The sequence below is a fragment of the Camarhynchus parvulus genome, chromosome 3, assembly GCF_901933205.1.
Source record: "Camarhynchus parvulus chromosome 3, STF_HiC, whole genome shotgun sequence".
Lineage (NCBI taxonomy): Eukaryota > Metazoa > Chordata > Aves > Passeriformes > Thraupidae > Camarhynchus > Camarhynchus parvulus.
The window spans coordinates 35,745,138-35,772,706 of NC_044573.1; the positions used below are offsets into that span (position 1 = coordinate 35,745,138).

Below are 27,569 nucleotides of genomic sequence, written 5' to 3' on the forward strand. Positions count from 1 at the left end.
TTTTTAATGTTGTGATTCTCATCTGAGATAGGTGTTTGAAATGGTTTTGGAAATCTAGTGGTGTTTCTCTGTTTGGCTTTTCATGTGAACAGTACCATCCTCTCTTCCACTTTCATTGCAGCTGATAACCCTGTAGTTGCTGAAGAGAAAGGACCCTGCTACCGGTTTGTTAGTGCAGGAAAGCAATGCATGCATCCTCTTTCTGTGCAGCTCAGCAAGCAGCTTTGCTGTTGCAGTGTTGGCAAAGCCTGGGGCCCACACTGTGAGAAGTGTCCGCTCCCAGGAACAGGTAAGCACTTCCCACTAAAAATACAAGCTCTTGGCCCCTGCCCCCTAATTTGTTATGCATGCTTTTAAAAACCCAAAACAACCACCAGAGTATATATTTTAGATAGAGGAAAAGTAACCTAAAATGTAGTTAATACTCTTCAGTTGTTAAAGGCTCTGGTGAAACGATGGCAGCTTTTGAGAATTCAGTTACAGAGCAACATGAGATGTAGTTTGTGTTACAGATAGTAGGATATTCATGGTAATATCTCAGCTTTCTCACCTTCCTTCATATCTTTACCATCCATTTTGAGGAATGTGCTATTCCTTACTTGATACATAAAGCTCTCTTGTATTATGAATGTTCCCTTGGAGTTCTGCTGTTATTTAAATATATAAGGAGTTCAAAAACATCAGCCTGTTTGGTCACCACTCTCACTTTGGCAGGTGATAGATTGAGATACCACATTCCGCTTTTCAAGTCCTTTTTATTCCCTGATGTTGCTTAAAGCTTAAATGCCCATGGAGTCTTCAATCAAAATCAATTTAATATTGCCTTTTTCCCTAAATTAATCTGTTTTAGTAGCATCATTGTTTGTTGTAATATACATGATGTCCAGTCTCTTGAGTATTTTAGCCAAGGTATTTGTAGTGACAATCCACTGCGCTTACTTGAAGCTGCTGCTGCAGATGTCACTGTCAGGATAGAGGACGTGTATTTCTCTGAAGTATTTTATAAAGATTTACATTTTCAGACCAGCTAGCTGCTTTGGGAAATCCAAAGCTACTATCAGAGATATTATGAGCAGATTCCTTACTTTCTGAAGTTTGACTTACAGAAATGAAAGTGACCAACAGTTTTGAGCATTTCAATAGATTTTTAAAGCCACTGTTTCCTGCATGACCGTTGGGTCACTAGATCATTGATCAGGATTTTAAAACTCCAATTCACTTCTGGATAAATAATATTTCTATGGCTTTTTAATGGAGAAAAAAATCTATCTCATTAGATGACTTGCAATTTAAGTGCAGGTGTTTCACATCTGTGAGAATATTGCATGAGGCTTTATGCCCAATAGTGTGTATAGTGGAGTACAGAATACATCCTTATGTTGACTGCTATATAGTCACAAAAAAATATATTGAGTATCATATGGAATTGGTTATTTTAGTGATTTTTTTCTCAGTGAAAAAAACTTCAGTAATCTCTTAGTAGGAAATACTGTTGAGCTTTTCCCATTTAATGACTACTTGCATGATTTAAAAACATGTTCCTTTCTATAACAGGTTAAATTGATAATATTTCAGACTTTTCTATGAAAAATGTGTGAAAGTGGGATACTTCAGAAGGGGGTAATGTATTTACTGCAGCATCCCATGTTAGTATAAAAGCCACTAAAATAAAAAGCTTCTAAAATATTTGTACAAAGTAAATTGTCTTCTAGAGAGACACTGAGAGACCAGATTTGTATGCCCAGGTGTTGAGAGATCTTATCAGAGCTGTGGTAGAATAAGGCTCACATTTCTGTTTTTCATTTGAGAGAATATGACCTGAAGCAAGATTTCCTATGTCCTAAGTATGCATCTGAAGGGACAGACACCAAATTTTCTGTCTTACTTGTTTGACCAGAATTTCCACCCTCAGTTGGGTGTTTTTATGGCAAGTTTTGATATTAGATGTCCCAGTAAAAAGTATTTCCTTATTCTGAATCCACTCAATTTAATTAGTTTGACCCTTCATATTTTCTATTACTAAGACACCATCAGAACATATTGTGCAGTTAATGCATACTGATTAATGTATAGTTTAACTCGTCTCTGGAGAGCTTTTAGCTGCTTTGTGCTTTTATTTTAGATACTAATTCATTTTAAAACCCTGATGTGTTCAAAGCAGGATTTGTGAACTTACCAATGCCCAACTTGGTGGATCCCTCAGGCTGCCATAAGAATTCCCACCCAGGAGACTAAATCTTTTTTGTTTCATCCCAACATGGCTCTATCTAGACCAATAAGGACAAGGAAGCCCTGCCCCCTCAAGACCCTAAAGGTCTCCCTGACCCTGACAGGAGTATAACTATTCTCTTTGATGGGGAGGAAGACTGACTTGTATTTCTTTCTCATTTTACTCTTCCAGTAGAACTGCAAAACATGATGCTCATATAGAGCACCTGTAGAGATAGAGCAAGTGCAGTTGCCTGACTTTATTCAACTTTTTCTCTAACAGCTTTATAAATAAGGTTATTTCCCCTCTGTTCCGGTAGTGATTTGGCTTCTTATGATCCCCATCTTGTTTTTAGCCAGCCTTTTTCAATTCAGTGGAATTTTAATCTGGACTGTTAAGAGGCCTCTGATGTAGTCAGGTGGGATCCTGTGGATCCAGTGTTGATACTGGTGGATAGTGTTCTGCTCCTATAGTACAGGGCTGGTGAGCTTTTTCCCTTTGATTTCTACAAAAAAGAAAATGATAGCAGTAGCGGTCTTCATTGTGCAGTATAGATGACAAAGACTATTTGCACATTTAAATTAATATGTAGAAAGGATATACTGTTTAAAGGGGATTAAGTAAAAAAATCTTGATATATTGACAGATAAGCATAACTGAAGAAAAATGGTAAACTGGAGTGGAAACCTCCTGGGGAAAATAGCCAGAACATGCTTTTGGGAGAATGCTCAATCATATTAGCATGCTATGCATAGCTTCTCTTTAAGAAGTTTTTTTTATAAATATGTATATACTATATGAAATTAAATTTCTTAGTGGTAGTCATTATATTTTCCACTATGTCAACATATTGCACTTTTAGACTCCTAAAAGGAATATTTTCCCATCCCAAATCTAGCTGCTTTTAAGGAAATCTGCCCTGGTGGAATGGGTTATACGGTTTCTGGCCCTCACAGAAACAAGCTATATCATCACCCTGCAGTTAGAGTACAGCCACCTGCCATTGGCAAGACCCCGATTACTCAACCTGTTGCTAAAGGTACTTCTCCTCCACCTCTCCCAGCAAAGGAAGAGCCAGTGGAGGCACTGACCTTCTCACAGAAAAGTGAGACTGAGATGGCTGTACAAGAAGGTGAGAGTGGGGAAATTTAGTCTTTCTCTGTTTCTGTGCATGTGTCTTCCATGGTTTGTTTCTTTTGTGGCAGCCGCTCCCCACAGCAGAGCATTCCGTGGTGCCCAGTGTGTGGCATCACGGGATTTACTCCTCACGGGCTGTGGGTAGGTCCTGCCAGATGCTCAGACCACGGAGAGAGAGCGAGACTGCTTTAATCTCAATCATTTTTATGATCAGAAATAGTACATGTTTTTTAAGTCTTTTTATAAGACTTAAAAAACTTATTTTTATATATTTATATAAATGAATTCTAAAAAGAAAAGCTGCAATGAAAAATAAGAATTTATATGAAATTTCTACCACTCCTTCCCAGAAAAAAAGTCATATTTGCAGAGAAAAAAAACCCCAAACCACTCTTACTTGTCTAAAGAAAAGTCAAATTTTAAAACTTGATTTTTTTTTCTTCAGTAAATCCTTGCAAATTTGTTAGTGGCAAATTATATATCATTATGACATTAATTTACCTTTAAAGTGTTTACAGATGTTGATATCTCTTGGAAGGAATTGAAAAGGTTTCATCAGTGAGTTAATAACCTGTGTGCTTGTCAAATTATTTCTGAGGAAGCAGGTAAACAATTGAGAAATCTACAAGGGAGCTAAACTTGAGTAAATAAACATTAGATTGTGTGTAGAATTGTATTCTTGTTTCAGGTTAGTTTTTACACTTGCTTCAGGAACATGATTTCATGTTTCCACTAGTTTGGAATGAGGTTTGAGCCTGAATTTTTTGTGTGATGGTGACAACCACTTTCGAATGTGACAAAATATGTAATGAAATGTTTTGTGAAAACTGATTAATTCTCTTTTTTTCTTTCTGGTTTTAGTGGCAACTGCAGCTCCTGATCAGGTAAAACATGATGTAATTTATGTAGAAATTAAAATGCAGACCATGTATGAGAGGGGATACAGATAACTGAAAGGATTTAGAATTTATGGTGTACAAACAAGTCACTGTGGACTTACTGCTCAAACCCTGAGGCAAAAAGAGCTCATGTTGTTATAATGTACAACAACAAGCAGGTAGTGAGGTACAGGAAAGAGATGACTTTAACCTCTCTTAGAGGCATTTCCTGGAGGGTCTGGTATATATTTCTCTGTCCCCTTCTGGAGACAGTTTTAAAGAGGATACTGAAAAATGCAGAGAGTATGAAGAAGAGACAAAGATACTAACAGCTAGAGAAAACAAATCAGAGAGAAACGTTATGAAGCTTTGAGAAGCATTTGTGATACCTGCTTATGAGACTGGTAGTAGTGCCTAAGTTAATTTCATTGCTTAGGGTGTCCTGTGTTCATTGGAGAAGAGCAAGTGTGTATCTTTGTGAAGTCCCCCATTCTGGAGGTTTCAGGTTTTCTGTGTTGGAGATAATGGGATTTGTTGTGAATAATTGCAGCTGTGCTCCATTTAATTTTCCTACAGACATACAAGCATATAATATTTCTGTGAAAATAAGATGATGGGTTCAGTAGCTAAGAAGGAACCTTTCACAGTCGTCAGACACCTAGATGTGATTGTATACTTTTGTGTGATGCTGAACTGCATTCAAATGCTATTTGTAAGCAATTAAAGACCAGAGAATGGGAGAATTATGGAGGGACAAAGCCAAAGATACAATTAGAAGCTCTAGGAAATGGCTGCTTCAAGTAAAATCAGTGTTAAATTGTATTCTATTGTATAAACATAGTATTCCATGTTCATTCAGGTTTAAATTGGTGGTGATTAATGATCTGCTATCAAAAGCCACTCATGTGAGAATGTTAGCAGTGTCTCAAGCCAGGAGTTTGTGGGAAGCTATGAATTAAGAGAATGTTTTCAGAATGTTACATTTTTTTATCATTCTAGGAATTAGCTTCCATTGATCAAGAAAAGCAGCCTTATCTAGAGCCTGGGCAGCCTCAGCTTTCTCCTGGAATTTCGACAATTAACCTCCATCCACAGTTTCCAGGTAACTTATTTTATCTTTTCTTTCAGTATGAGAGAGCGTTTACAGTTCTTAAAAGAATTGGAAAGTAGCAATTCTCACAGAGGTTAATGAAAAAATGATTGGAGCTTCAAAAGCAATTTCTCCATGATCAAAAAAACCCATGGAAGCAGAAGTGGGAGAGATTGAGAGGTTGGCATTGGCTTGGTGACTTGTTTAGGAGATAAAGACATATTTTAAGAAATGGTATCCTGGATTATGTGCATGAAAATTTTAATGTCGTCAGAGGTGAATCCTTGTACTTCTTTCCAGAGGAAACTATGCTTAGGTGGCTTGTTGCAGATTTATGCATAACTTTTGCTGCAAAAGTTTTGCAAATGTGTTTGCTTTCTTTAGCACCTCAGTGGCATTTTTTCACAAGCAGTAGAAAGATGAAAACCCCAAGAACATGGGTTTTTTTCTACTGTAGGTCAAAGCAGAATAAACAAAAATCTCCATAGTGCCTAGCTTATTCATGCGTGAATTCTTTAAGGGTTGTGTTTTTGAATGCTTTAAGGTGGGTTTTTTGGATGTGATTGATTTCCGTTCCATGTCACACAGTAGTGATTGAGAAAACATCTCCTCCTTTGCCTGTTGAAGTTGCCCCCGAAGTCTCTACTTCCAGTGCAAGTCAAGTTATTGCACCTACTCAAGTTACAGGTATTGTACCTCTCTTTTAGAACTGCAATAAATTAAGAAATGGCTGAGTTCCTAACACTATTGTTCTGTGCTGTTGCTGAATTACCATAGTGAAGAGAGCATGGTTGTAGAACAGAAGGAATATTCTGGAGAAAGTGCAGAACAGCACAACAATGAGGCTCTCTACTATCAAGAGAGCCAGGACCAGGTCCTTCCAGGATGTACCTGCCATTTTTGTGTCCACAAGAAAAGGATAGAAGATAAAATTAATAATTCACCTCAGATTCAGTTCTGGACTTTCTTTGCTAATCTGCGAGGCAAGTCCAGAACTGAATACTTCTTGAATACAAGTCGGGTTGTTAGACAGTCTACATGTGTTTTCATGAAGTATACATGATGATGTTCATTGAGGGGTGTAGAGTTCAAGGGATGTAGATCAGAATGTTCTACAAAAAGCAGGTGAGACATTACTGTAAGATCTATTTTGAAATGTTCTTTTGATGTTTGTGCTTCATCCTTTTTTGATGTATTAGAGTTGCCTCATCTGCATCTATATGTCAAGAAGTGAAAATAACAGAAGTGCAAGTAATGCACCTGCCATAGCTGAAATTTGTCTAAATGACAGCTGTGTCAAAAAGACATCAAAATTTCTTTTGGTATACATTTAGAAACTAGAAGATGAATGTACCATATTTGTATACATGAGAGTATTACAGTTCACATTGGTTAGAATGAACCAGAATGAACACAGGCTTTGAAGTGATTGCAATATCCTGGTAAATACTGTAAGATGCATTCTTGTATATTGTAGAGATATTTAGGCCTACAAAGAGGTACTACTTATACTGGTTTCCATTCAGAGGAAGAAATTTCACATACTTTAATAAAAAAATGAATTCTTCACAATGGCTTTCCTTCATGCAGGAATGGATTTTTGAGTTGATGCAATGCACACAGGGTATAAATCACCCAGTTGTTTGTACAATTCTGTCTGCAGTTAAATCCTCCTGAATGTACTGTAAGAGTAGAGAAAGTATCCTGTCTATCTGTAAGCATTCAACTGCTGCCTTCAGTTTGCCATAATTACAGTTTATCAATCCCATACAAAGGTTCAAATAGTTGTGATCATCAAAGTAGAACTTGGAAGTCAGCTCTTCTGTGACTGTGCCCCTTCTGCCAGCCAGCTTCCAGCTTCTTTACAAGGAGAGAAAATTACCTTGCTGGGAGCTCACATCAGTTAGTAAAAAGAAATCGGGAATTTTCCATGTTCTGTTTTTTATGTCTTCACGAAAATTAGTAAAACTAGAAATTGTTGTGTGCTATAAATCAAAATGTTGTTCAGAAATAATAAAGTAAAAGTGCAGTAAGATTTGTAGGACAAAATCCTAAACAGGGTTTTAAAAACTGACTGCAGTTTAAGCTGAGAAGTTTTTGAGTGCCTTATTTCTGTACTTTAAAATTTAGTTAAATTTAAATGTGACCTGTTTCTAAATAGTCTAGATAAACAACTCTTCTTTACAGTTAATTTCTCCTTTTTCAGGAATTACCAGTCCATACTGCAATATAACCTTAGTTTGATGCAACTGAAGACAGTCATTAGTATTTTCTGCAGTGACACATATACTTCAGGAATTTCTAAAACTGCTGTAAGGATTTAGCATCCAATGCTGCCCATATCTGAATCTCTTTATCTTACAAAATACACCCAAGCCATTAGTATTCTATAAATCAGGATACCCGCTGTAATCAGAAACTCACTGCAGGTATTTTCTTAATGCACAATGCAAAGGTTGAGCCATATATATTTTTTTATTTTATCTTATCTTCATTTTACTTTAAATTTTATGTACTGATTTATAGATCTTGGATGAGACATAAGATTATGTCACTAGGAGAAGAACAGATGGTTTCTAGATTCTTCCAGATAAGGGATCCATTAGAGAAATTCAGGAGTTGCAGACTTGATTTACAGTTGTTTTCATGCCTGAGCTTTCTACTTGGATTACAGAGTATTGTGCACTTACTGAACTATGTAAGTTTAACATTAAATTTCTCTTTGCTTAGAAATCAACGAATGTACAGTTAATCCTGATATCTGTGGAGCAGGACACTGTGTTAATTTGCCTGTGGGATACACTTGCATCTGCTACAAGGGGTACAAACTTAATGATCAACAGACGAAGTGCATTGGTATGAAATGATGCTTTCAAAAATCTGAAATAACCATGCTATGAAATGCTTGAAATGAAGAATGTGGTTAAGGGAAATCTCTCCAGAGCAGTCAGCCGTTCTTTCCTCTGTTGAATGCTTTCAAACTACAAGGCTTTTTTTTCTACGCCAAATAAAATGTGTGAGGTAGTCTCTAATACAGCCTTTCAGCTGCTCTAAAATTAGTGTGAATTTAATCAAATGGAGTGAAAACATCTCCCATTGTGATGTGAGAGAAAAAGAAATAGGCAGACCATCTCCTCTCAGCTGTGTATTAGGTACCTAAAAGTCAGTCTACTAGGAAGAAATACATTTCTGTTTGGAAAAGGAATGAATTTGTGCCTGTTTCTCACAGTGATTTACCTAGCTACCAGCTCTGCAGGCAGACTAAGTCCAGGCATTTTGTTAGATGATTCCTTTCAGCCTGCTACTGAAAAGAGAAAGTATATCATAAACAACCCAGAAGCACAGTGAGAGATCTGCAAAGTAAGGTCTCCATCCCCTTTTGAGCTAGTGAATTCTAGATGATGATTCTCTGATGAGCATAAGGCAGAGCACAAAGCACAAAGCTCCTACATGAGCTGTTTCAGATTTGGAAGCAGCTGTATTGGTATCTTTTCTTCATTCAGAGTACACTGGTTTCTCTGTAACTTGCATCAGAAAGGGTGTATTGTATCTACAGATTATATGCTATAAAATGTTCATGCCACCAAAGCTCAGCAGCTTCACGCTGTAACACATGCTGTCAGGTGCAACTACAGTATTGAAAAATAAGTTATGCAACACAGCCAAATGGCAACTTAGAATCCCTTTTTTTCATCCAAATTTTATTAACATTCCATGCTTGCTGCTTGTGCTCATGTTGCACACAGTGTAGTGATTTGAACTGTAATCATGTCACGTTCTTCAGGCCAATGCAATATTCTTACAGCCTAAGCCAATAAGAGCATTTTTCTCCAACCAAAACTATTTAATGCATCTTTTTTTCATCTCTGAGAGAAAATGTATTTACCTTTTCCAGTAGTTAAAATAATTACAAGATCAGTCTCTTCAAATGCATGGCACAGAATGCACAAAAGGAATCACAACTATATACGTTATTCTGTAGTCTTATGTTTTCATTTCTTTTACAGACATTAATGAGTGTGATCAGGCACCACATCTCTGTTCCCTTGGACGCTGTGAAAATACAGAAGGAAGTTTCCTATGTATTTGCCAAGCTGGATTCATGGCCAGTGAAGATGGAACTGACTGCGTTGGTAATAACTAGTCTCCTTTATAGAAAATAAAAATATCAAAATTATTCAAGAAGCTTAGCTAAGCCCTCCTAAAGTTCCCTTTTCAACTCTTTTTTCCTCAATGTCAGTGGTCTGGACTGATGTCTGGAAGTATATTTCACTGTCTCTCACCAGGTGTTGTGGTGAGCAAAGCACCTGTTTAGCTGATACTCCTTTTCAGAATGTTTGTTTGTTGAAAAACAAGAATTTATTCAGTATATCATTTATAGTTTAGGAAAACTACCAATTAGTAAAAACACCTGCTGTGTAAAATACAAATATTCAACACTCTTTCAATGAGTAGAAGCTGAAACAAGCCCTGTTTTTAAATACAGCTGCAAACAGCCACAGACTTCACAAAGCAGCACAAGCAGCCTGAAGGGGCTGTGGTCTGCTTTGGTTAGCGCTGGCTTGGGCGCTGCATGCATGCAGCAACTCGCATTGTGTTTGCAGCCATAGGGATGCTCCCAGACCACCTTCTATACCCTGGCTGTTTCTCAAACTCACTGTCTCTCTGATTACAAGCAGTGAGGTGGCTTGCAAACAGCTTCAAAAATCCAAACTTACTACTTAGTGTTTAGTTAAAGCAGAGTTTTGAGGAGGTGCAAGCATTTGATACTTTGATGGTGAAGCAGCTTCTCTGAACTTCTCTTTGTCATCTGCAGATTTTGATGAATGTTCAAGACCTCACACTTGTGGAGAAGGCTTTTGTATAAACACTCTTGGCTCATACAGATGTGAATATTGTGATAGTGGATACCAAATGAACAGGAGAGGGGAATGTGAAGGTAGGTCTGGACTCTTCCCTGTTGGTGATGATGATTGATACTGATAGCACTTCATTGCACCATTTATTGATAGCACAAAACCAGTGCCAAACTACTGCTGTTTGGAATGATTAACATTCCCTGCTATTCAAGGGAGGCTTTGCACTGCAGCTTGAGCTGCAAAGGGACAAATCTCAGAGGGTGCAATCTTAAACAAGAAGCCTTTGTGAGTACTCTTCAATCTTTGTCATTATTTGGTGTCTGGAACTGCAATTCAATTCCTGCTATTTGAATTTAAGATGCTGTAAAGGAGTTCCCCCACTGTGTACAGAACCATCTTGAAACAGCCATTTTATCATCTCTTGCCATGGCATCACTAACTTCATTGTTAGTCCTTACCTGCTTGCCAAGTTTTTGTTTAAAAAAAAAGAAATTAACTTTTCCTATATTATATCAGGTAGCAAATTATAGGCTGACTTTTTAATATCAATATCAAGCAGATATTTCATGTTGCAGGAGATCCTAGCATATCTGACCTTCAAAACTTCACATTACTTTTTAGTGTGATATTTTGGTCTCTTTTCCTGGTATTTTTTTCATTTTCAACTTGAATTGTGGACTAAAAACCCCAAGAAATAATTTCATTTTAAACATTATTTTGTTTATGCTTTAGTCTAAGTTACATAGGATAGAATAAAATTGCTGACATGTTAGGTTGCCTGGAAAATAAGCAACTTAAAGCTGTCATGGATATATTTGCTGCTCTGAGCAATGCTAAAAGAGTCTTATTACATTTTTTTTATTTAAATGTTTCGGAGACTCTACTCTTACAATTAGTCTTTGCAAATCTTCTCTGACTAGGGAATCTGTAATTCAATTAGGCTAGAAATCAGACTATTACACTACATGAAATTTGTTATAAACTTGTATTTTAAATAGTGTGGTGGTAGTCCTCTATAATTTAGCTTAAAATGTAATTTCTGAAACCAAATTCTCTGTTGAAAGTTATTTAAGGTTGCTTAAGGGGAAAATGCTCCTACATTGATCCATCAAACCAAGGAAATGACACATTTGGGGAATCATTTCACCATGTCATCACTCTAGTGACAGATTTCTAATTTCACAAAAAACTTCCTTCCACCCCCTCCACAGTTCAAAAACAAAGTCAAGAATCCTCCAAGCTGCACACAGTACTCACAGCTCACTTGCACTTCCTCACCCCATCCTCATTTTGCCTTCAAGCTGTACTCACACAAGCTCTGTCACAGACCTAGCCAGGGGAATGTAAAGAGTGCATAGATGTTCTTGTAAATTCTGTTGTTTCTGTAGAACAATGTTGTAGTCACAGCTGAACATCCTTGCATAGGATGAAGAATTCTTATAGAATCTTCTTGTGATTTTTTTTATGCTTTTCCAGATTTAGACTTTGACTAAAAATTTCTGTACCAGGTACATCATTCATGTTCTGAAGGCAGACACAGTCCAGACAGTTCTGAGAAGAAATTACAGCAGAAGTGTAATTTTCTTTGTTAATTAAGTAAAAAAAAAAATAAATCAAACTCCCACAGCAGTTTAATGAGACACTTTTGCAGGTCTGCCTTGTAGCAGCTGAAGAAACCTGTTGGTGTTTTTATGAGAAAGTATTCTAAGCTGGACAATTGTGATTTTATGAAAAAATGTGATTTGCCTACATCCAGTGAGTTGTTTGGAGCTGGAATATTCAATTCTCTCAACCTTGGAGCATTGTCCAGTTAAATTATGAGTGTTGGGAGCTCCTTGAGTTCTGTGAGCTTGTTCTCAAAACTAGGAGCGAATTCCCTCCCTAATATCTGTGCTCAAGCAGCCATCCTCAATTGCAGAAGACAAAACTGCTAGGCCTGGGGCAGGAAAAGGATGGAAGCTTAGGAAGCTGAGTTTAGAGGTGACTGACAATTTAATTAGTTCTGTGCACTGCATGAAGGAAGTATTTAATGGAAAATATTATAATTATTGTGTAATTAAATACCATATTATAAAGTGAACTCCCACATGCGAGCAGACTGCAAGGAGGCTGCCTACACAGTTTTAATTCCAGAATCTTCTGATCATTGGTCACTTAACAGCAATTTGTCTTTGAATGTTGTTTTCTGTGTGCAGTCCCCTCTACATTGCATATGTTGGATGTCTGAGTTTCCTTGGGGCAGGATAAGAAGTTGTTCTTGCTCAGAGCCTGAACATGAGTTCCATGACTTTTTCAGGACCTATCTCTTCTTGTCATGGGCAGTCTAGGACCTTGCCTGATGCAGAAAGTCCCTCTCTCACCTTAAACATTGCCAGCCTCAGTGATGTGGCTTGTGCTGTCTTTCAGACAAAATTAACTCCTTACTCCATGTAAACCTCTTTGATTCTCATTCACACAATTATGTTTTTAGTCCCAATAGCACTTGCATGCTGAATAACTCTACAGCATTGGAAAACACCAAATTGTGCTTTGCTTTTGGAGGCCAGAGTTACAATTTTACTGTTGTTCCAATGAACTTCCAAAGTCTTACTATAGGAAGAATCTGAGGCACTTCAGATTCTTCCTGTAGTAAGATATGATACTATGATAAAGGAATATGATAAATACTGTGATAAAGGAGTAACATAAGGAAAGTTATTTTTACCTGTGGTAGCCAGAAATCTGATATGCTGGATGTTCTGGAAGACCTACCAAAGATTTTTAGTATAACAGAGAATTCAGATTCAGTTGCATGTATTATGAGCTACTCTATTTCTGAATTGCCCCTTTGCTGCTACAAATCTGTGTGAATTTGTTCTTTCTTGTGCCTCTACCAGATAAATTACAGAACTCTTTAAATGCTTTATTATCTCAGGAGGGGAGTCAGAGTAACCAGATTATTGTTCAGTGTTCTGCTATGGCTTTGACCAGTATTTCCTTTTATCCTCTCTTTTGAAGACATCGATGAGTGCCTGACTCCAACTACCTGTCCCGATGCACAGTGCCTTAATGCTCCTGGCTCTTACCAGTGCATTCCTTGCAGAGTGGGGTTCAGAGGCTGGAATGGACAGTGCCATGGTATGTTCAGTACTCTTTGTCTCTCTGGTTGTAGTCCTTGTTCTGAGGCGCTGTGTTTCATATTCAATCAGTGTTACAACCTGATGACATCACTGTGCCCTGGCTCCCCATTTCATGCAAGAATAACTGAAAATATGAGATTTTTGAAATTGCTTTATGTTCTCAGACACAGTACGTAAGAGGAAATCTTGTTTTACTGTAGATAAATCTAGACTACAAATAATATAATTAGAAAACAAAATTCTTGAAATAGAAAATACAGAACAGAAAGGGATGTATTGTCAGTGAAATATAAATAGGCTGTTATTTGGAAATGGAAAGAGCAGTGAGTGCTAATACATCAGTGCAACTCAGGTTTTTCAGTGGAATTTGAGAGTTTGCTTACAGAGCATGTTAATTAAACTCTTTAATTATCTATACTTCTAACAAAACATTAGCATATCTTAAAGCCCCTTGTCTAACTTTAGGTTAGGAGTTTAGGACAGATTTCTCACATTTTACTTTTGTTGATTTGTTTGTAAATGTTAGATTAATGTGGTTTTTTTTCAAAATCAGTTTTGACTATTTGAAATAGAGGTAAGAAAGAGCAAATTAATCCATTGTGGAAAAGGAAATAATCTTCTGCAGTTTTGGAGTGCCACTTTTTGGAGCACTACCAGAAACTTAAATTTATCATCAGTTGTGAAAGATCTGCTATCTGTTGCGAACATTCCTGCCCACTCCATGTATCACATGCGCTATAATTGTGATTGTTGGAATAACCATGTTACCTAAACAGGTGTACAGTAACCTGCACAGAGGGTGTTTGCATTACTCTTGTAGGGCAGACTGTCAGTGTACTTCCATGGCTTATTTTGTAATGGCTCCAGTGCTGTGATGCGGTGCAGTTCACAAAGCAGTCTAAGAGCAGTGTTTGGTTGAAGCAGCTCTGGTGGCTGGGATCTGCTGTGCTCCAGCTGCAGGTGTGGGGCTGATCTATGGATCAAGATTACAGCCAAGTTGCCGTGAGCCAATGGTGTGGCTGTCAGAACCTCACCACCAATTTTGCTGTGCAGATTACACTGTTTTCAACTACCCTGTTTTCTGAAGAAGTCATGCTGTCCGATCTGCCATGTCATAGCTGCATATTTGGTCTTGTCATTTGACTTACTGTGGAGGAATGTGTTTCTCAGGTAATTTCACGGATTTAATGGAGTTGTAACAAGCTACAAAATGTTTACAACAAATTAATGGGTTTCTTTTTGCACTAATTAGTCCACATTGATCTTTGTTTCATTCCTGCCCACCTGCCTGCATTCCTGGTGCCCTTGCAAAGAATGTGGCATATGTATTCTGTTAAGAGTGCTCTTACTTAACTCTTTTTTTTTTTTTTTGCAAAAATGTTGGCCTAATTTTGCCTTCTTTCTCAATATTAAGCTTTATTTCTGTACCTATTATGGAAATAGCCTGGTTGAAAATTCCCTGACAAAACTTTCAGTTGTTTCATTCTTGCTGACCAGGTTAGTAGGAGGGAAATGAGAGAAGTCAGTTCTTTGCTCAGAACTAAGTCATGTAAGGAATATGTCTTAGTTTAAAGTGATAATTTTTTTCCTTGTATTACTTCATGTAGCTTTCCTTTTTTCCTTTGTCTTATGAAATGTTCTAAGCCTAGACATTCTTACTCACTTCATTAGTGATGTGATCAGTCCATTTTTTGTTTATCCTAGGCTTACATCATGTTGGAAATGAGCCATACATATTTTAGAAAATGTAATGCAGACATTTTTTTCTTAACTCTGTAATTCTGCAATATGGCACCATTTAAATACACCAAAAAGGAAATATTTCCCGTTATCTGTGAAGGATATTTAAATCCATTGTTCCATAAATTCATTTGTTTCTCCTGTTAGTTTAAATCAGTTGCAGCTCTTCTGTTTTTCCACAGTGCTGTTTTCAGTATTTTTTTACCTCACTTCATTCCTCTGCCTGCACTTTATGCCATAAAAAATCTAGTGTGACAATCCTACAGATTGGTCTTTGATGCCATTTATATTGTAATCTTGTAGGATTTAAAGCCAGGAACATAACCACTTCTGTTTCATTAGGCCAAGTCCATCAGTTCACTTCAAACTCGGGTAGGCTACATTTAACTGGAGTTTAGGTGGGAATGTTCAATGCGTGTTGGAAGAAATGGAAAAGGACACTTGCACAGCCTGACTCCTCATTGTCTTGAAATTGTCACTGTCCCAAGTCCCTCAGTGCACTTGTGTTGTACAGGGACTACTTGAAATAATTAATTGGTTTTTAAGTTTACTTTCAACCAGTGATTAATTTTTATTCCATTTTTCTCTCTGCACATTTTTACATTCAAATAAAGTCAGATATCATGATGTATCTAGAGCACACTTCTGTGTATTGATGAACAAATTTAAAAAGTAGATTGACAAAACTTTCTAAATCACTTCATCCTTGTGATTATCACTGTGGTGGATTTTGAAGCTGCATGGTTTAACTATCAATATTCAAATTGTACAGTTTTAAGGATCCCATTAAAGATACCAAAACTAATGCAGAGGTAAGCAGAGCTAATCCAAATACCTCTAGCCCTACTATAGGGAGCACCAACAGAATCAGTTATAACTCTGGATTTCATCTCAGAAAATTCAAGTTCTGTTCCTGGCTTTTCTGTTGGCTTCATGTGGAAGACTCTTGATCTTTGAATCCCATCCAAAAATCAGAAATAGTATTCCAGGTTTCTTTGTCAAACAGCTTGGAGATGAAAGTGAATCTGTAAGAAGCAGTTTTGTTGTTTGGTTGGAAATTTGTGTGCTTGAATTGTGTTTGAACAGATTCTTCAGTTAGAGCATTGATCATGTACATTGAGAGCAAAGATTGTATTTTGTAGAGCAAGCACATTTTGCAGCACTTGTGAGTGGGAGATAAGCCTTGGAGAAAGCAATGAGGAGTAGCACCTGCTGAATGCCATGGAACAGCACCTGTGGATCTGTGCTGTCATATCCCCGAGGATGTCACTCCTGCTTGGTCAGGCTGCAGCAGGACATCTTATTTATAGAGCTAGAGGCTCAAGTGAGGAACTGAGAGTTGTAGGTCACTGGGAATGTGGATGATAATGGTGATTTTGTGTGTGTCTAGGGGAGAGATGGGCTTTGTCAAAGGCAGGTGGTACAGGAGCTTGCAGAGAGCCATGCCTCTAAATACATGTGAGAAAAATACTTACTGCATATATTCACAATAGCTAAAAAGGGTTATGATGGTGGTTTAAAGATGTCAAATCTTCCGGCTCTCCCTGTGCTACAGCTGTCTGAATGGCTTAAATGCCTCAAATAATTAGCACTTTTTTATGCTGATGGATTTTGTGTGCTTTGTGGTGGCAAAAGACAGGATAATTGGGAGTAATATGATTTCTGGCACATAAAAACAAACAAAGAGTAGTTTTTTTCCTGTGTCAGTGAAGCTAAAAAAATACAGCATTCTTCGGTAAAACAAGGACACGCTATGACTACTGCAACCCTGAAAGAAAGAAATAAAATTTGAAATTTTTTTTTCCTGCGAAAACCACTTCTAATCGTTATTTTAGAATGCAGAATTAATTCTGGCTGGATTTATAGCAAAATATGTTTCTTGTTTTATTTTTATGTTTGCTTTTTGCTTTGTTGATTTATACAAATTGCATTCAGAAGGAATTTTTGAAAATTACTGTTAAGTAGCAACACAGCAATTTTCATGTTGGCTAAAGAAAGTGCCCCATCTAATTAATACCTTTCAGAGAAGGATGAAAGTAGATGTCTATGGGATAGCTTATAGGAAATAAAAGCTGCTTTCAAGTCCTGCTAAAGAAAGGATGGTTTGTGACTAGGAGAGATTTTGCATAATCCAGTTAAGTTCCTTGATGAGTGTGTAGAGTAGCCTCACAAAGGGACCTGCATGAAGTGCTAAAATTGCATTGAAATAAATTCCTCAGGAATAAAAATCATGCTTATGATGTGATTTGAATATATTCCCAAGCTCAACTGAAAGATGGTTGTACCCCAGTTAATTTCTTGCACTTCCTTTCTCTTCACAGATATAAATGAATGTCAGTATGGCAATCACTGTACAAATGGACGATGTGAAAATACAGAGGGATCCTTCAGGTGTTTTTGTGCCCAGGGTTTCAAACTCTCTGCATCAAAGGATCAGTGTGAAGGTAAGAAAGAATATTATTAAAATTCATAAGGTTGCATTTACCTTTTAGATAATATTTTTAATATTTTTTAATCTTGCTTTTAAATGTATAACACTGATGCTAAAAACACAGAAATGTAAGAATGTCTATTTCCATTTTATGGTTTCTATGATCACATTGTAGATCTTGACATGTGTTATAAAGCCAGTCAAGAATATGTAGTAATATTTATATTGCTAAACTGGAATTTTTGCAAAAACCGTGGCATATCTGGCATTTCAGAGCCTTAAGGACAGTGGCTTTTGCTTTTCTTTCTATCTTTTTTTTTCCTTTTCTTTCTATCTTTTTTTTTCCTACCATGTGGGTGAGTGAAATCAAAAAACCTAGGCTGCTGCCCTTCGGAGCCCAGCAGTGTCAGTTCCCCTGAGCAGTTAACCCTGCCTGCGCTGGTGTCTCTATTTCCAGCAGTACACTGAGAGAGAGAGAGCTTGGTGGTCTATTTCTAGGAACAGTTCCTGTGCCTCCAAAGTCTCAGTTTCCACATTTCTTCCACATCTAAAGTTCCCATCTACTGGACTGCTCCAGTAGAACAAAATTAGGTCTGAAGTTAAAGTGAAGTAGTCTGAGGGGCTAGAGCATGTACAGGAGGTATGAATATTCCTCTCCTTAACTAGAGGGTACTTGAAACTTTTCCCTAATGGTGAAAATCTAGGACAGTGTCTCCAGGCTGTGGAAGCACACAGAAACGTACATGTTTCTTGTCAGATGTTGGATTTCCTTCTTTTTCCTTTCCCTCAGCCTTCCCTAAGTGTCTCTGTACAACACCAAACACTTTCAGACTTCTGAGTGCTAAAAATAATACAGTAAAACTAAATGATCGTTCATATAAATTTGTCAGGAAGTTTGAAACAAAACATCAGTGTAAGTTAAGTGTCTTGAGTGAGTTAAATGTGCTGTTCAGGACACACAGCAGACTGATCTTGGGGAAAATATGTAGACAAAATTTGACTGCTTCCTCTGAGCTTTTCATGGAAAAGAGCCCTTGCCAAGCTGAGCTGGCATGTGCAGACTGTTCTTCTTAAAGTGCACCCTTCTAAGTAAGGACCTGTACACATGCCCAGCTGCTTCATGGAGCCTCACAGATTTCAGTGATCCTTAAATTCTAAACTTCTGTGGTTGCAAGGAACCGTTACTTAAGAGGTCAGACTGTTCAGCCATAACACAGACCTGAAAAACCTCATTGAGTAACATTCTCCTGTTTGAATTGAAGTGTGTTTCCAGAAAGACATTCAGCTGTGCCAAAATGCTAGAAGTGACCAAGAACTCACCATGTCAATTTAAACACTGCTTCTTAATGAATATTTTGCCAATAACAGAGGGAAAATAGGCTTCCTAGCTCAAACAAGGCATGTGCTATGTTCTGAATTCAAAATGCCACTCGCCTCCAATACTTGGAGTTTTCCATAGGAAAATATAAGTTTGGTGTTCAGATCCATCTGCTAGCTCAGGCTGACCCCAGTTTATGAGAACTGAAGCACAGAGGGATTAGCAGTGTTGTGGAAGCAAAGAGACATTTCCCCGCAGTTAGATGATTAATACTGCTACAAGGCAAGAATTTCAAGGAGTCTTAACTTAATAGGGGATTAGCCTGTCAGTGTGCATCTGAAAACCACACCCTGTTAAAAGGTGGTGATCCTGCTGGAAAGTATTTTGTGGGTTTTGCTGATTCACTGGAGCGGCTGACTTGTTACCTCTGCCAGATATAACAGAAACAAAAGCAGCTCTCAGGCAGGCAGCATGTGTGTGTATTTCTGAGTCTGTGTGTACCCCATTGTGCATGAGGGATAAATTGGTGTTACAGGAGAGAATGCTGAACACAGTCATCTCAAGGAAAACAACAGTCTGCAGTTTAATATAATTTTATGCATTACATTGTCTGTATTTAATAAACACAAACAAATTAAGCAGTACTGAATACTGATACTATGCTTTGCTGTTTTGTTCAGACTTGGTCTTTGTACCATTTGATGAGTAATTGTTATTTTCAGATGTGTAACAGTTTCACTGTCTCTGCAGATATTAACGAATGCCAGCAGCGATCAGTCTGTATGAATGGACGCTGCAGGAACACAGAAGGATCTTTCAGATGTATCTGTAGCCAAGGTTACTCATTGTCATCTACTGGAGATCAGTGTGAAGGTAAGCTTAGGGACTCAGCTACTGACTAATTTTTTCAATAAGATCTTGAGTATTTCAGCTATAGGAGTGAACTCTTTTAAGAATGGAGAAGAAATATATGTTGCCTCTCTTTCTTTCTCTACACTGCCAACCTTTTGTTCCCACCAACACAGCCACATATTTAATGGATTCTTAGAAATAGTCCCTGTCACCTTTCCACATACTAAAAGTGAGGACATGTGCTTCCAACAGTAAGATTGGAAGACCAGTTGATATTATTACCAAGAACAAGTCAGCCTTTCCAAACCTTGTTGTTTAAGTTCTGACATAGAGGCTCCGTATTACAAAAGCTTCTGCCAGTATATGCTATTCTCATGGGGGCCAGCTAGTTAAAACTTCTTCTCCAGCTGGTTTTGGGAACCTGCAGCCAGCCACCACAATCACACATGTGCACTGGCAAGAGTGCACATGAAAGAAAAGTATTTAGTAGATGACAAGTTCCAGGAGGATCTACTGGAGCTCACAGCTTGCACTGCCTCAAAATGCAATCTAGGTACTGAGCTTGCAAAAACAAAAGTAAGAAGTGAAAGATGTACAATATATGTATCAAGAAATGCTGTGTTAAAGGAAAAAAAAACATTCTCTTATCTCTCAAGTAAAACAATTTAATTGTCCAGTAATTGGCAAACTGATATTTTTTTCTATTGAAGCATTTCAAAGCTACTCCCTCTTCTCTGTTGTGGGCTACCATATGATATGGTACATCTGCTGCACTACTCATGGTCACCTTGAGAATGCAAGATTACTTACCAGCAAGCTCCAGAAAAGATTCTACCTCAACTGCTTTCTTATCTCACACTAGCAGGGAGAAGTAGCTAAGAAGCATTTGTTAAGGTTTCACTGTACATGGGGTGTTAGCTCATAAAAGCTTTTTAGTCTCTGGTGTGCTTTCTGTAACTGCTGATCCCTTACAAGGTACAGCTTCTTACAGCTGTTCTAACAAACAGTGTTCTGCTGCTGGGTTATCCTCCACACAGCACTTGGAAGGCAGTCCTCACCTCTCCCTCACAGCAATAGGTCAGGAATCCTCCTCTTCAAATGATGCAGGCAGAAGAGCAGTTCCCCCTGGGCTAACCAAATGCTGTTTGCTCAAGACAAACTTGTAACAGACTTTATCATAACTGATTATACTGGATTGTCCACATTCCATGAGTGACAGGAACTCTTGAATTTCTCATCAACAAAGAATAAGGATATCTTATAAAAATCTCCTCAGCACACTGATACTCTTTGGTCCTGAGCTATTTGGACAATATGTTTGTGGAAGAACTTAATACAGTCTTCTCATCATTCATGCTGAGTACCAGCGTCTCTTGCATCAGCTTCAAGAAATGTGGGCTGATGATGCAATGGACTAGAAATTTGCATCAAATAATTTTGTTCTCATCTGGCTTCAAGAACTTCATTAATTACAGCAGATGTGAAGATACTCTGTCAAGAATCAAAGAAAAATGTGGTGTAATGGGGGACAGGTGCTTCTGCCTCCCAAAGACAGAACAGATAATATGCTATCATTTGTGACAACTGCTCATCTAAGTGGCTCAGAGTGGACTTCAGATGAAATTTCAAACTTCTCAGACTGCTTTGGTGCATTTCAAACAGCCCAAGAAGTCATGGTAGCTGTTGCAGCTCTCCATCACCTGGCCTGTCACAATAGGTCCACACTTTAACTCTTTCTTGATCATGCTCAAAGGCAGTTTTCAAGACAAAATAGTTTCAGGCATTTTCAAGGCAAAAGAAGAGGGATCATATCAAATAAGGAAAAAGAGTAAAACCATTCCCTTACCCCAGGATCTTTGTCTAATTTAAAAGTCTGGAACCAAATTTACAGCTTCTCCACCCAGTGACAGAATGGTTAATTTCTGTAGCCATGGTTTGTTCACTGAAGACTTCTGTAAATATTGGAAGTCCTGCAAAAATAATTAATCTCTTGAAGTGGAAGAAGTTCTGCTGTGCTTTCATTATATCCCTTCAAAATTTTCTGAAGTACAGGATATTATAGACTGCTTTTTGCACCTTGGAAACTAAAGAGAAAATCGCCTTAAGAAGGCATCTAGTGTTTCTCCACATAATGGCCTCTGATTTTTGGATTAGCCTATTTACCTTGATGTTTTATAACACTTCACAGAGAAAACAGAAAAGAGATTACAAAAACTGTGAGCATAGCACAGCACAATTGTCTGGAAAGAACAAAGTGGTTCAAATTTTGTCCAGTTTCTCGAAGAGCCAGGTGTGGGCATTTGTCACATCAGAGGATACCCAAAAAATGTGTGATGCTGTAAAACAAATGTGATTAGCAAACCACTTGGAAGAAATGTGTTTGTATAATTAGGTTTTCATCTGGGGCAGATGTTTTCTTAAAGATGTTGCATGCAAGAAGCGTTTTGCTGCTTTGATCATTATAACTTGTGCAAACTTCTAGGGGTATTGCGGAATTCAGCAGAATTATGCTGTGCTCATTTTCAGCTCTGCTTTTTGCAACTTGTGGCTGACGTTTTTGTCTGGAAGCCCTTGTGCAGCGTTTTACTTGTGTAAGAATAAGTTATTTGCAAATAACTGGTACACATCAATGTATACATGCAGTATATCTTCAAGATACACACCCACATGTGTGTTTATCTTCTGCCTTGGTCTGTCATTCAGCAACTTGTTCTTGAGATGAAGTGACATTGAGACTTTCTGCTCATTGTTGCTCTGAATAAGAGGGAGCACGAAGTGTGAGCGCACCTGTGAGGCCTTGTCTTAACCAAAAGGGAATGGGAATATGCTCCAGCAGTTCTTATGTACAGACTGTACATCTCAAAGAACCTGTGTTACTGCAAGAAAGTCAGAAGCATAAGTCTCTGCTCTTCTCTTAGAGCTTTCAGAGATTTTGCTAGCCAAAATGTTCAAGACATGCATGTGTAAAGGGTGATAAAAAGCATTGAATTCTTCAAGCATGAGTTACTGCCTCTGATTTTTCTGGGGATTCTCATGAAGCACTCATAGGATCTGTGAAGAGTTGCATCAGAGAGAGGGAGGTTTGCATCCTATATGGAAAATAATGCATTTTTACTGAATTTGGCAGAAGACACCTTCTTGTTGTGAGACTTGGCATTAACTTAGCACAAGAGAGTCATTGATTTTTCTCATGCTCCTAGTCAAAATTAATTGCTTTTTAAATAAGCCACAATTTATTTTGCAGTTGAAAATGGTTATAAAACATGTGGTTATCTAAAGGTCATAACTTTGTCAACATTAAGTGCAATTTTATCTTCAATAACATTCATTTGTGTAAGAAAGCTATCCCTATTTCTTACTTTTATTAAATAGATTAAATCCCAAGGAGAATGATATAGTGTGGGCTTCCAAAGATAAATGTAGAAATGAGGTCATGTCCTCTTTTTTAATTACAATTGCTATTCATTCCTGCAGCACAGGAAAAAGTGACAATTCTAATCAGCTAAAATCCTTACTTAAGAAATCAGAATAATCAAAGTTACTGGGAAAAGTCTTTGATTACTGTTTTTCAAAGGAAGCTAACTACATTATCAAAGCAATAGACTGGGTAGATTATTAGGTAGGGCTCTGTGGAGGCTGAGGGAAGTTGCTTATGAGACAGTATTTTTAATTCAACTCTCTCACTTTCTGTTTGCTTTTAAAACTTAGAGGCACAGGCACCAAATACCTTGTGATCTTTAGCTGCAGTGAAACCAAAACTGTGTCATGTCACTGGAACGTCGGCACTTGCTGACCTAATCCTGTACCCAGAGTAGCTGTGCTCTGTTTCCTCCACTGGGCTGCCTTAAAACCCTTTCAAAGACAATGGGAAGAAAATACTTTCAGTGGAGAGAGTGCCAGTGTCCTGTTCTTGAAATATTTGATTATCTTGTGTCTAGTTTGTATCCTGAAACTTTCCCTGCTGTGTGTCAGCCATTTATCCCATGGATATTGAGACACTAGGGCAGAGTGTGCAGGCCTGAGACTTGATCCTGAACATGGTGTATAGGAGCTGGGAAACAAGATCCTGTGTGCCTGGTCTCTGGAGCTGGATTTATGGCTGAGGTGCAGCTCTGTGCAAAAGCAGCCATGCAGCTTCATGACTCAGCTGCTAAAAGCCTGTGAAATGGCTGTGTTGCATCTCGGGAGCTGCATGGAAAGCCCCCCATTAGCACAGCAGTGCCCACAGTGTGTTCCTGTCCCACGTGGCTGTGGTGTGAGCAGGCTCCCCAGGCATGTCCTGCCTGCTGTGACACACCAGCTCTGCTTGGGCTTGCCCACTCTCAGGGGGATGCCTGAGTCAGGTCACTTCCAGCTCAGGGATTTCTCTGTGGAGGTTTAAATACGTCCAAAGAAGACTATTTTAAATTTGCATTAGTAGGTAGTTTTTGTGTCTGTCTTCTAAATGTGCAGCTGCTTGGATTTCTTTTTAACTGCATTACTGTTATGATGTGCTTTTGTGAGAGATGCAGATGGCAGATGAGTCATATTTGCTAGGAATAAATCACATACAAACTCAAATTTCAAAGCCCTCTAGAAATATGAGAAGTTTGATGACACAATGAAAGGAAAATAACAAAGAATCCTAAAGCAGAGTAAACTTGATTTCCATGTATGCACGCAGTTGCTTCAAGTTATGTTGAAAATACTAAAATTTTCATCTGTTTTGACATCATCTAATAATTCAGTTGACTTTTTTCTTCAGATGTTGATGAATGCCTTCAAGACAGCAATGTTTGCCTAAGAGGAAGCTGCATAAATACTGAAGGGTCCTACAAATGCACTTGTCCGGATGGTTTCCAGCAGATAGCAAATAGGGGATGTCAAGGTATGAAATAGGTGTAAAAAAACCTGGATCATTATTATAAATGTGCAGATTTGTAAGTGTAACTTGTGATAGTCAGAGATCATGCTAAGGAAGAGAAACTCATTTATCATTTGTAGTGCTTTCTTACTCTTCTTATTTTCTGTTCTCATTCATTCTCTTCTCTTTGTAAATATATACAGAGAAATTACTTCAAGAGGCTGAAGTCTCAGCCTTCATAAGTTGAAAGGGAATCTGTGTTAGAACTAACAGAGATGCAGTGCTGCTTTTTTCCCAAATCCTGGAAACATTTGTTTTGACAGAACATTCTATGTGTTGTGAATCAGAGCTGTAACAACAAGAGCTGCATTGTTAGCATTAAGTCACATTAGATATTGCCTCTATAAAACACTTGCAGTACTTTGTGGAGGATGGGTGGGGATGAAGAGAATGTGTTATCTGAGACTGAGTCAGCATTGCCAAACCCAGGAAAACACTTCCCAGGTTTTAGTTCTGAACAGTCCCATCTTCATGTTGGCACAAGACCCAGGCATGCCTCATCACTTTTGCCCACCATTTTTGTGAGACAGAAACTATGGTATTAGAGCTGGAAAGTGATAACATGTTCATGTTCTAAATGGCTGAAGGGCCAGAACACTGGACTTTGCTTTGGCTGCTCATTTATGCACAGTTCAGACTTGAGCTGAGAATCTGGATTCCAGCTCATCCAAATGCAGATCTGCAACAAACACTAAATTCCCTGTAAAAGTTCTGAGTGTTCTGTGTGACTGCTTTCTAATTCAGAAAATACTGCATTCAGCATACAGAAGTGCTGTATTAGACTTTGCTTTAGCAGATAAAAGAGAATTGACCACAAGCTGAAATCAGTGGCATCTTTGATACCCATCTAATCTCTTCATTTTGCTATCTAAAGTAGTAGATATATGCCTCATATTTTAAATGGATAAATATAACAAAACTGAAAGCACTTATGAGCCAGCTAAGGGACAGACAGTGCAAACAGAGAGCTATTGAATTAAACTGGCAAATTTATCACAGAGTGCAGTGTCTGCAATTTGAATCTGGACTAGACTAGAAGTTGGGGATATGCGTTTTGGTAAGGAGAAAGTTGAAAAGACTCCAAAACTTGAGAAAGTGCAGTTTACTCTTTCAGAGGTATTATACTCAATTTCCCTAACACTGGTAATTTTGTTTTCCTGTCTTTTAATACATCATTCTACCTTGTATAATCAGCTGGTTTGGTTTCCAGTATTTTCCTGGCAGTTTTAAGACAGCTAAATCTTGAGTTCAGTATAAGAAGGTACAATACTGTCCTTGTCATTGCTGATCTCCCACCGTTCCAGATTTTCAGAGGGCTTCAGGAGGTAGTTGATGGTTTGCATTTACTATGAATTAGGAGAAAGCTTTATTCATGTAGGTGTTGTGTTCAGCACAGTGCACTTACTTTTCCTTAGGCACCTCATGCAGATACAACTTCCTGAGCTGCCTGCCTCTTTTCTTTCCTCTTATGGCCATGATTTCAGGACACTGGCTGGGAGGTTTACACACAGGCTAGAATCAGTTTGTAGCTAGAGAAAATTCTATAGTGGATGTCATGGTCTTGAGATGGTGATATTGAAATCATGATTTCTCTAGTATATCAAAATTGCTGGCTACTTTAATACATTCTGGATGGCTGTAAGCAACAAAAGGTACAATTAAGAATGAAAAATTCTAGTGTTTGGATGAGAGATGAATAAGCCTTATGGGTCAGTTTTGTTTGTAAATTTGTGTTTGGTTGCAGCATGGTACTGAATGCTTCTTAATGGGGTTTTTGTAAAGCAAAAAAATACAAAAGTACAATTACAACATGAATGATCATTTATATAAAAGTGGTAGTACCTTAATGAAATAATAAAGTCCTTAAGTTCTGAGGGCAGATTTGGTTGCTAACATGAGACATCAATCAAAAAAAAATACTTGTTTTTCAGATTCACAAGTTTGGAAAATTCATTCTAAGTTAAAAATAGAACAAAATAAAAGACACTATAATGAGCTCTTATATAGCAATGTTTTAGGATCATTCCCACTCCCTATCAGCAAAAAAGAGCATTTGGCTTTAAATTATGTAAAATCAGCCTTCTGGGAAAGATGCAGCTCCAAACCTGCTAGTAACATGTGGAGTCAGACACCAAAGTTGACTGGTGTGCAGCCATGAAAAAGCAGTGAGATGTGGATGAGAATACCTGTAACACAGAAGAAATGTGGGCTAGGGTGGCACTTAGGCTGATTTCCCACAAATCACTCTCTGCTCATCCTCATCACAGAGTGGTGTAGCAGGAGTATGATGCAGCAGAACATACTGACATCTATACAGAGTTTAAGAATGATCCCAGGAGATTTGGTTACTCTGGAAGAGGAGCCGTTCACACAGCTATTTACATAGCCAGTGGAAATAGAAGCTGCTTTTAAGATTAATTGAATTTAGGCTTAATATTAAGGCTATGATGATTTGCAAAGCTCTAAATGTCTCTGTGCTTTCAGATATCAATGAATGTGAGAGATCTGACCTCTGTTCACCACATGGAGAGTGTCTAAACACGGATGGTTCCTACCAGTGCATATGTGAGCGGGGCTTTTCTGTGTCTGCAGATGGACGAACGTGCGAAGGTGAGACAAGTTGTAATAATTCACTCCCATTGATTTGCTGTTGTTAGGAGGGTGAGAAAAGTAGTCAGTCAGTCGCTACTAACTCTAAAATCTGCCACTTAAATTTCTGTGGGTAAGACGCGCATGAATATTCAGGATTATCTAATTTGAAGGTTAAGTGCATTGTCAGCAAGCCTGAGCTACCTGAATGTTCTCATTGCTGTGTGGAAGACAGCAGAACCTTGCTTGTCCAAACTTTTATTTAAAATATACAGATTAAGTAACAGAATAGTAACTCCAGTGAGAAGTTGTAGTGAAATCCAGTAGTTCTATTATAGAACTTCAGGCATTTTGAAATGGCAGAAATGGAGTAAATAGCAGTCATTAGATCTTTATAGAAACATCAACCAGGAGCCTGGGATTTAGGGTAACTATGTTTTTTGC

At 38.0% G+C, this 27,569-nt stretch overlaps 1 protein-coding gene across 7 annotated transcripts in view; it reads left to right on the plus strand.

The window, feature by feature from the left end:
• Positions 1 to 27,569, plus strand: part of LTBP1 (latent transforming growth factor beta binding protein 1) — a 188,933-nt gene that overhangs the window by 118,838 nt on the left and 42,526 nt on the right. For 3 of the 7 annotated variants that reach the window (XM_030944876.1, XM_030944878.1, XM_030944880.1), the window contains exons 11-23: positions 122 to 289; positions 3,108 to 3,341; positions 4,208 to 4,230; positions 5,224 to 5,326; positions 5,903 to 6,001; positions 8,045 to 8,170; positions 9,322 to 9,447; positions 10,131 to 10,253; positions 13,171 to 13,290; positions 17,354 to 17,476; positions 19,532 to 19,654; positions 24,378 to 24,500; positions 27,021 to 27,146. In XM_030944876.1, the coding sequence (XP_030800736.1) occupies positions 122 to 289; positions 3,108 to 3,341; positions 4,208 to 4,230; positions 5,224 to 5,326; positions 5,903 to 6,001; positions 8,045 to 8,170; positions 9,322 to 9,447; positions 10,131 to 10,253; positions 13,171 to 13,290; positions 17,354 to 17,476; positions 19,532 to 19,654; positions 24,378 to 24,500; positions 27,021 to 27,146 (1,617 nt within the window). The remainder of the gene's footprint in view (positions 1 to 121; positions 290 to 3,107; positions 3,342 to 4,207; positions 4,231 to 5,223; positions 5,327 to 5,902; positions 6,002 to 8,044; positions 8,171 to 9,321; positions 9,448 to 10,130; positions 10,254 to 13,170; positions 13,291 to 17,353; positions 17,477 to 19,531; positions 19,655 to 24,377; positions 24,501 to 27,020; positions 27,147 to 27,569) is intronic. The other 4 variants (XM_030944879.1, XM_030944883.1, XM_030944877.1 and 1 more) reach the window with 3 other exon arrangements.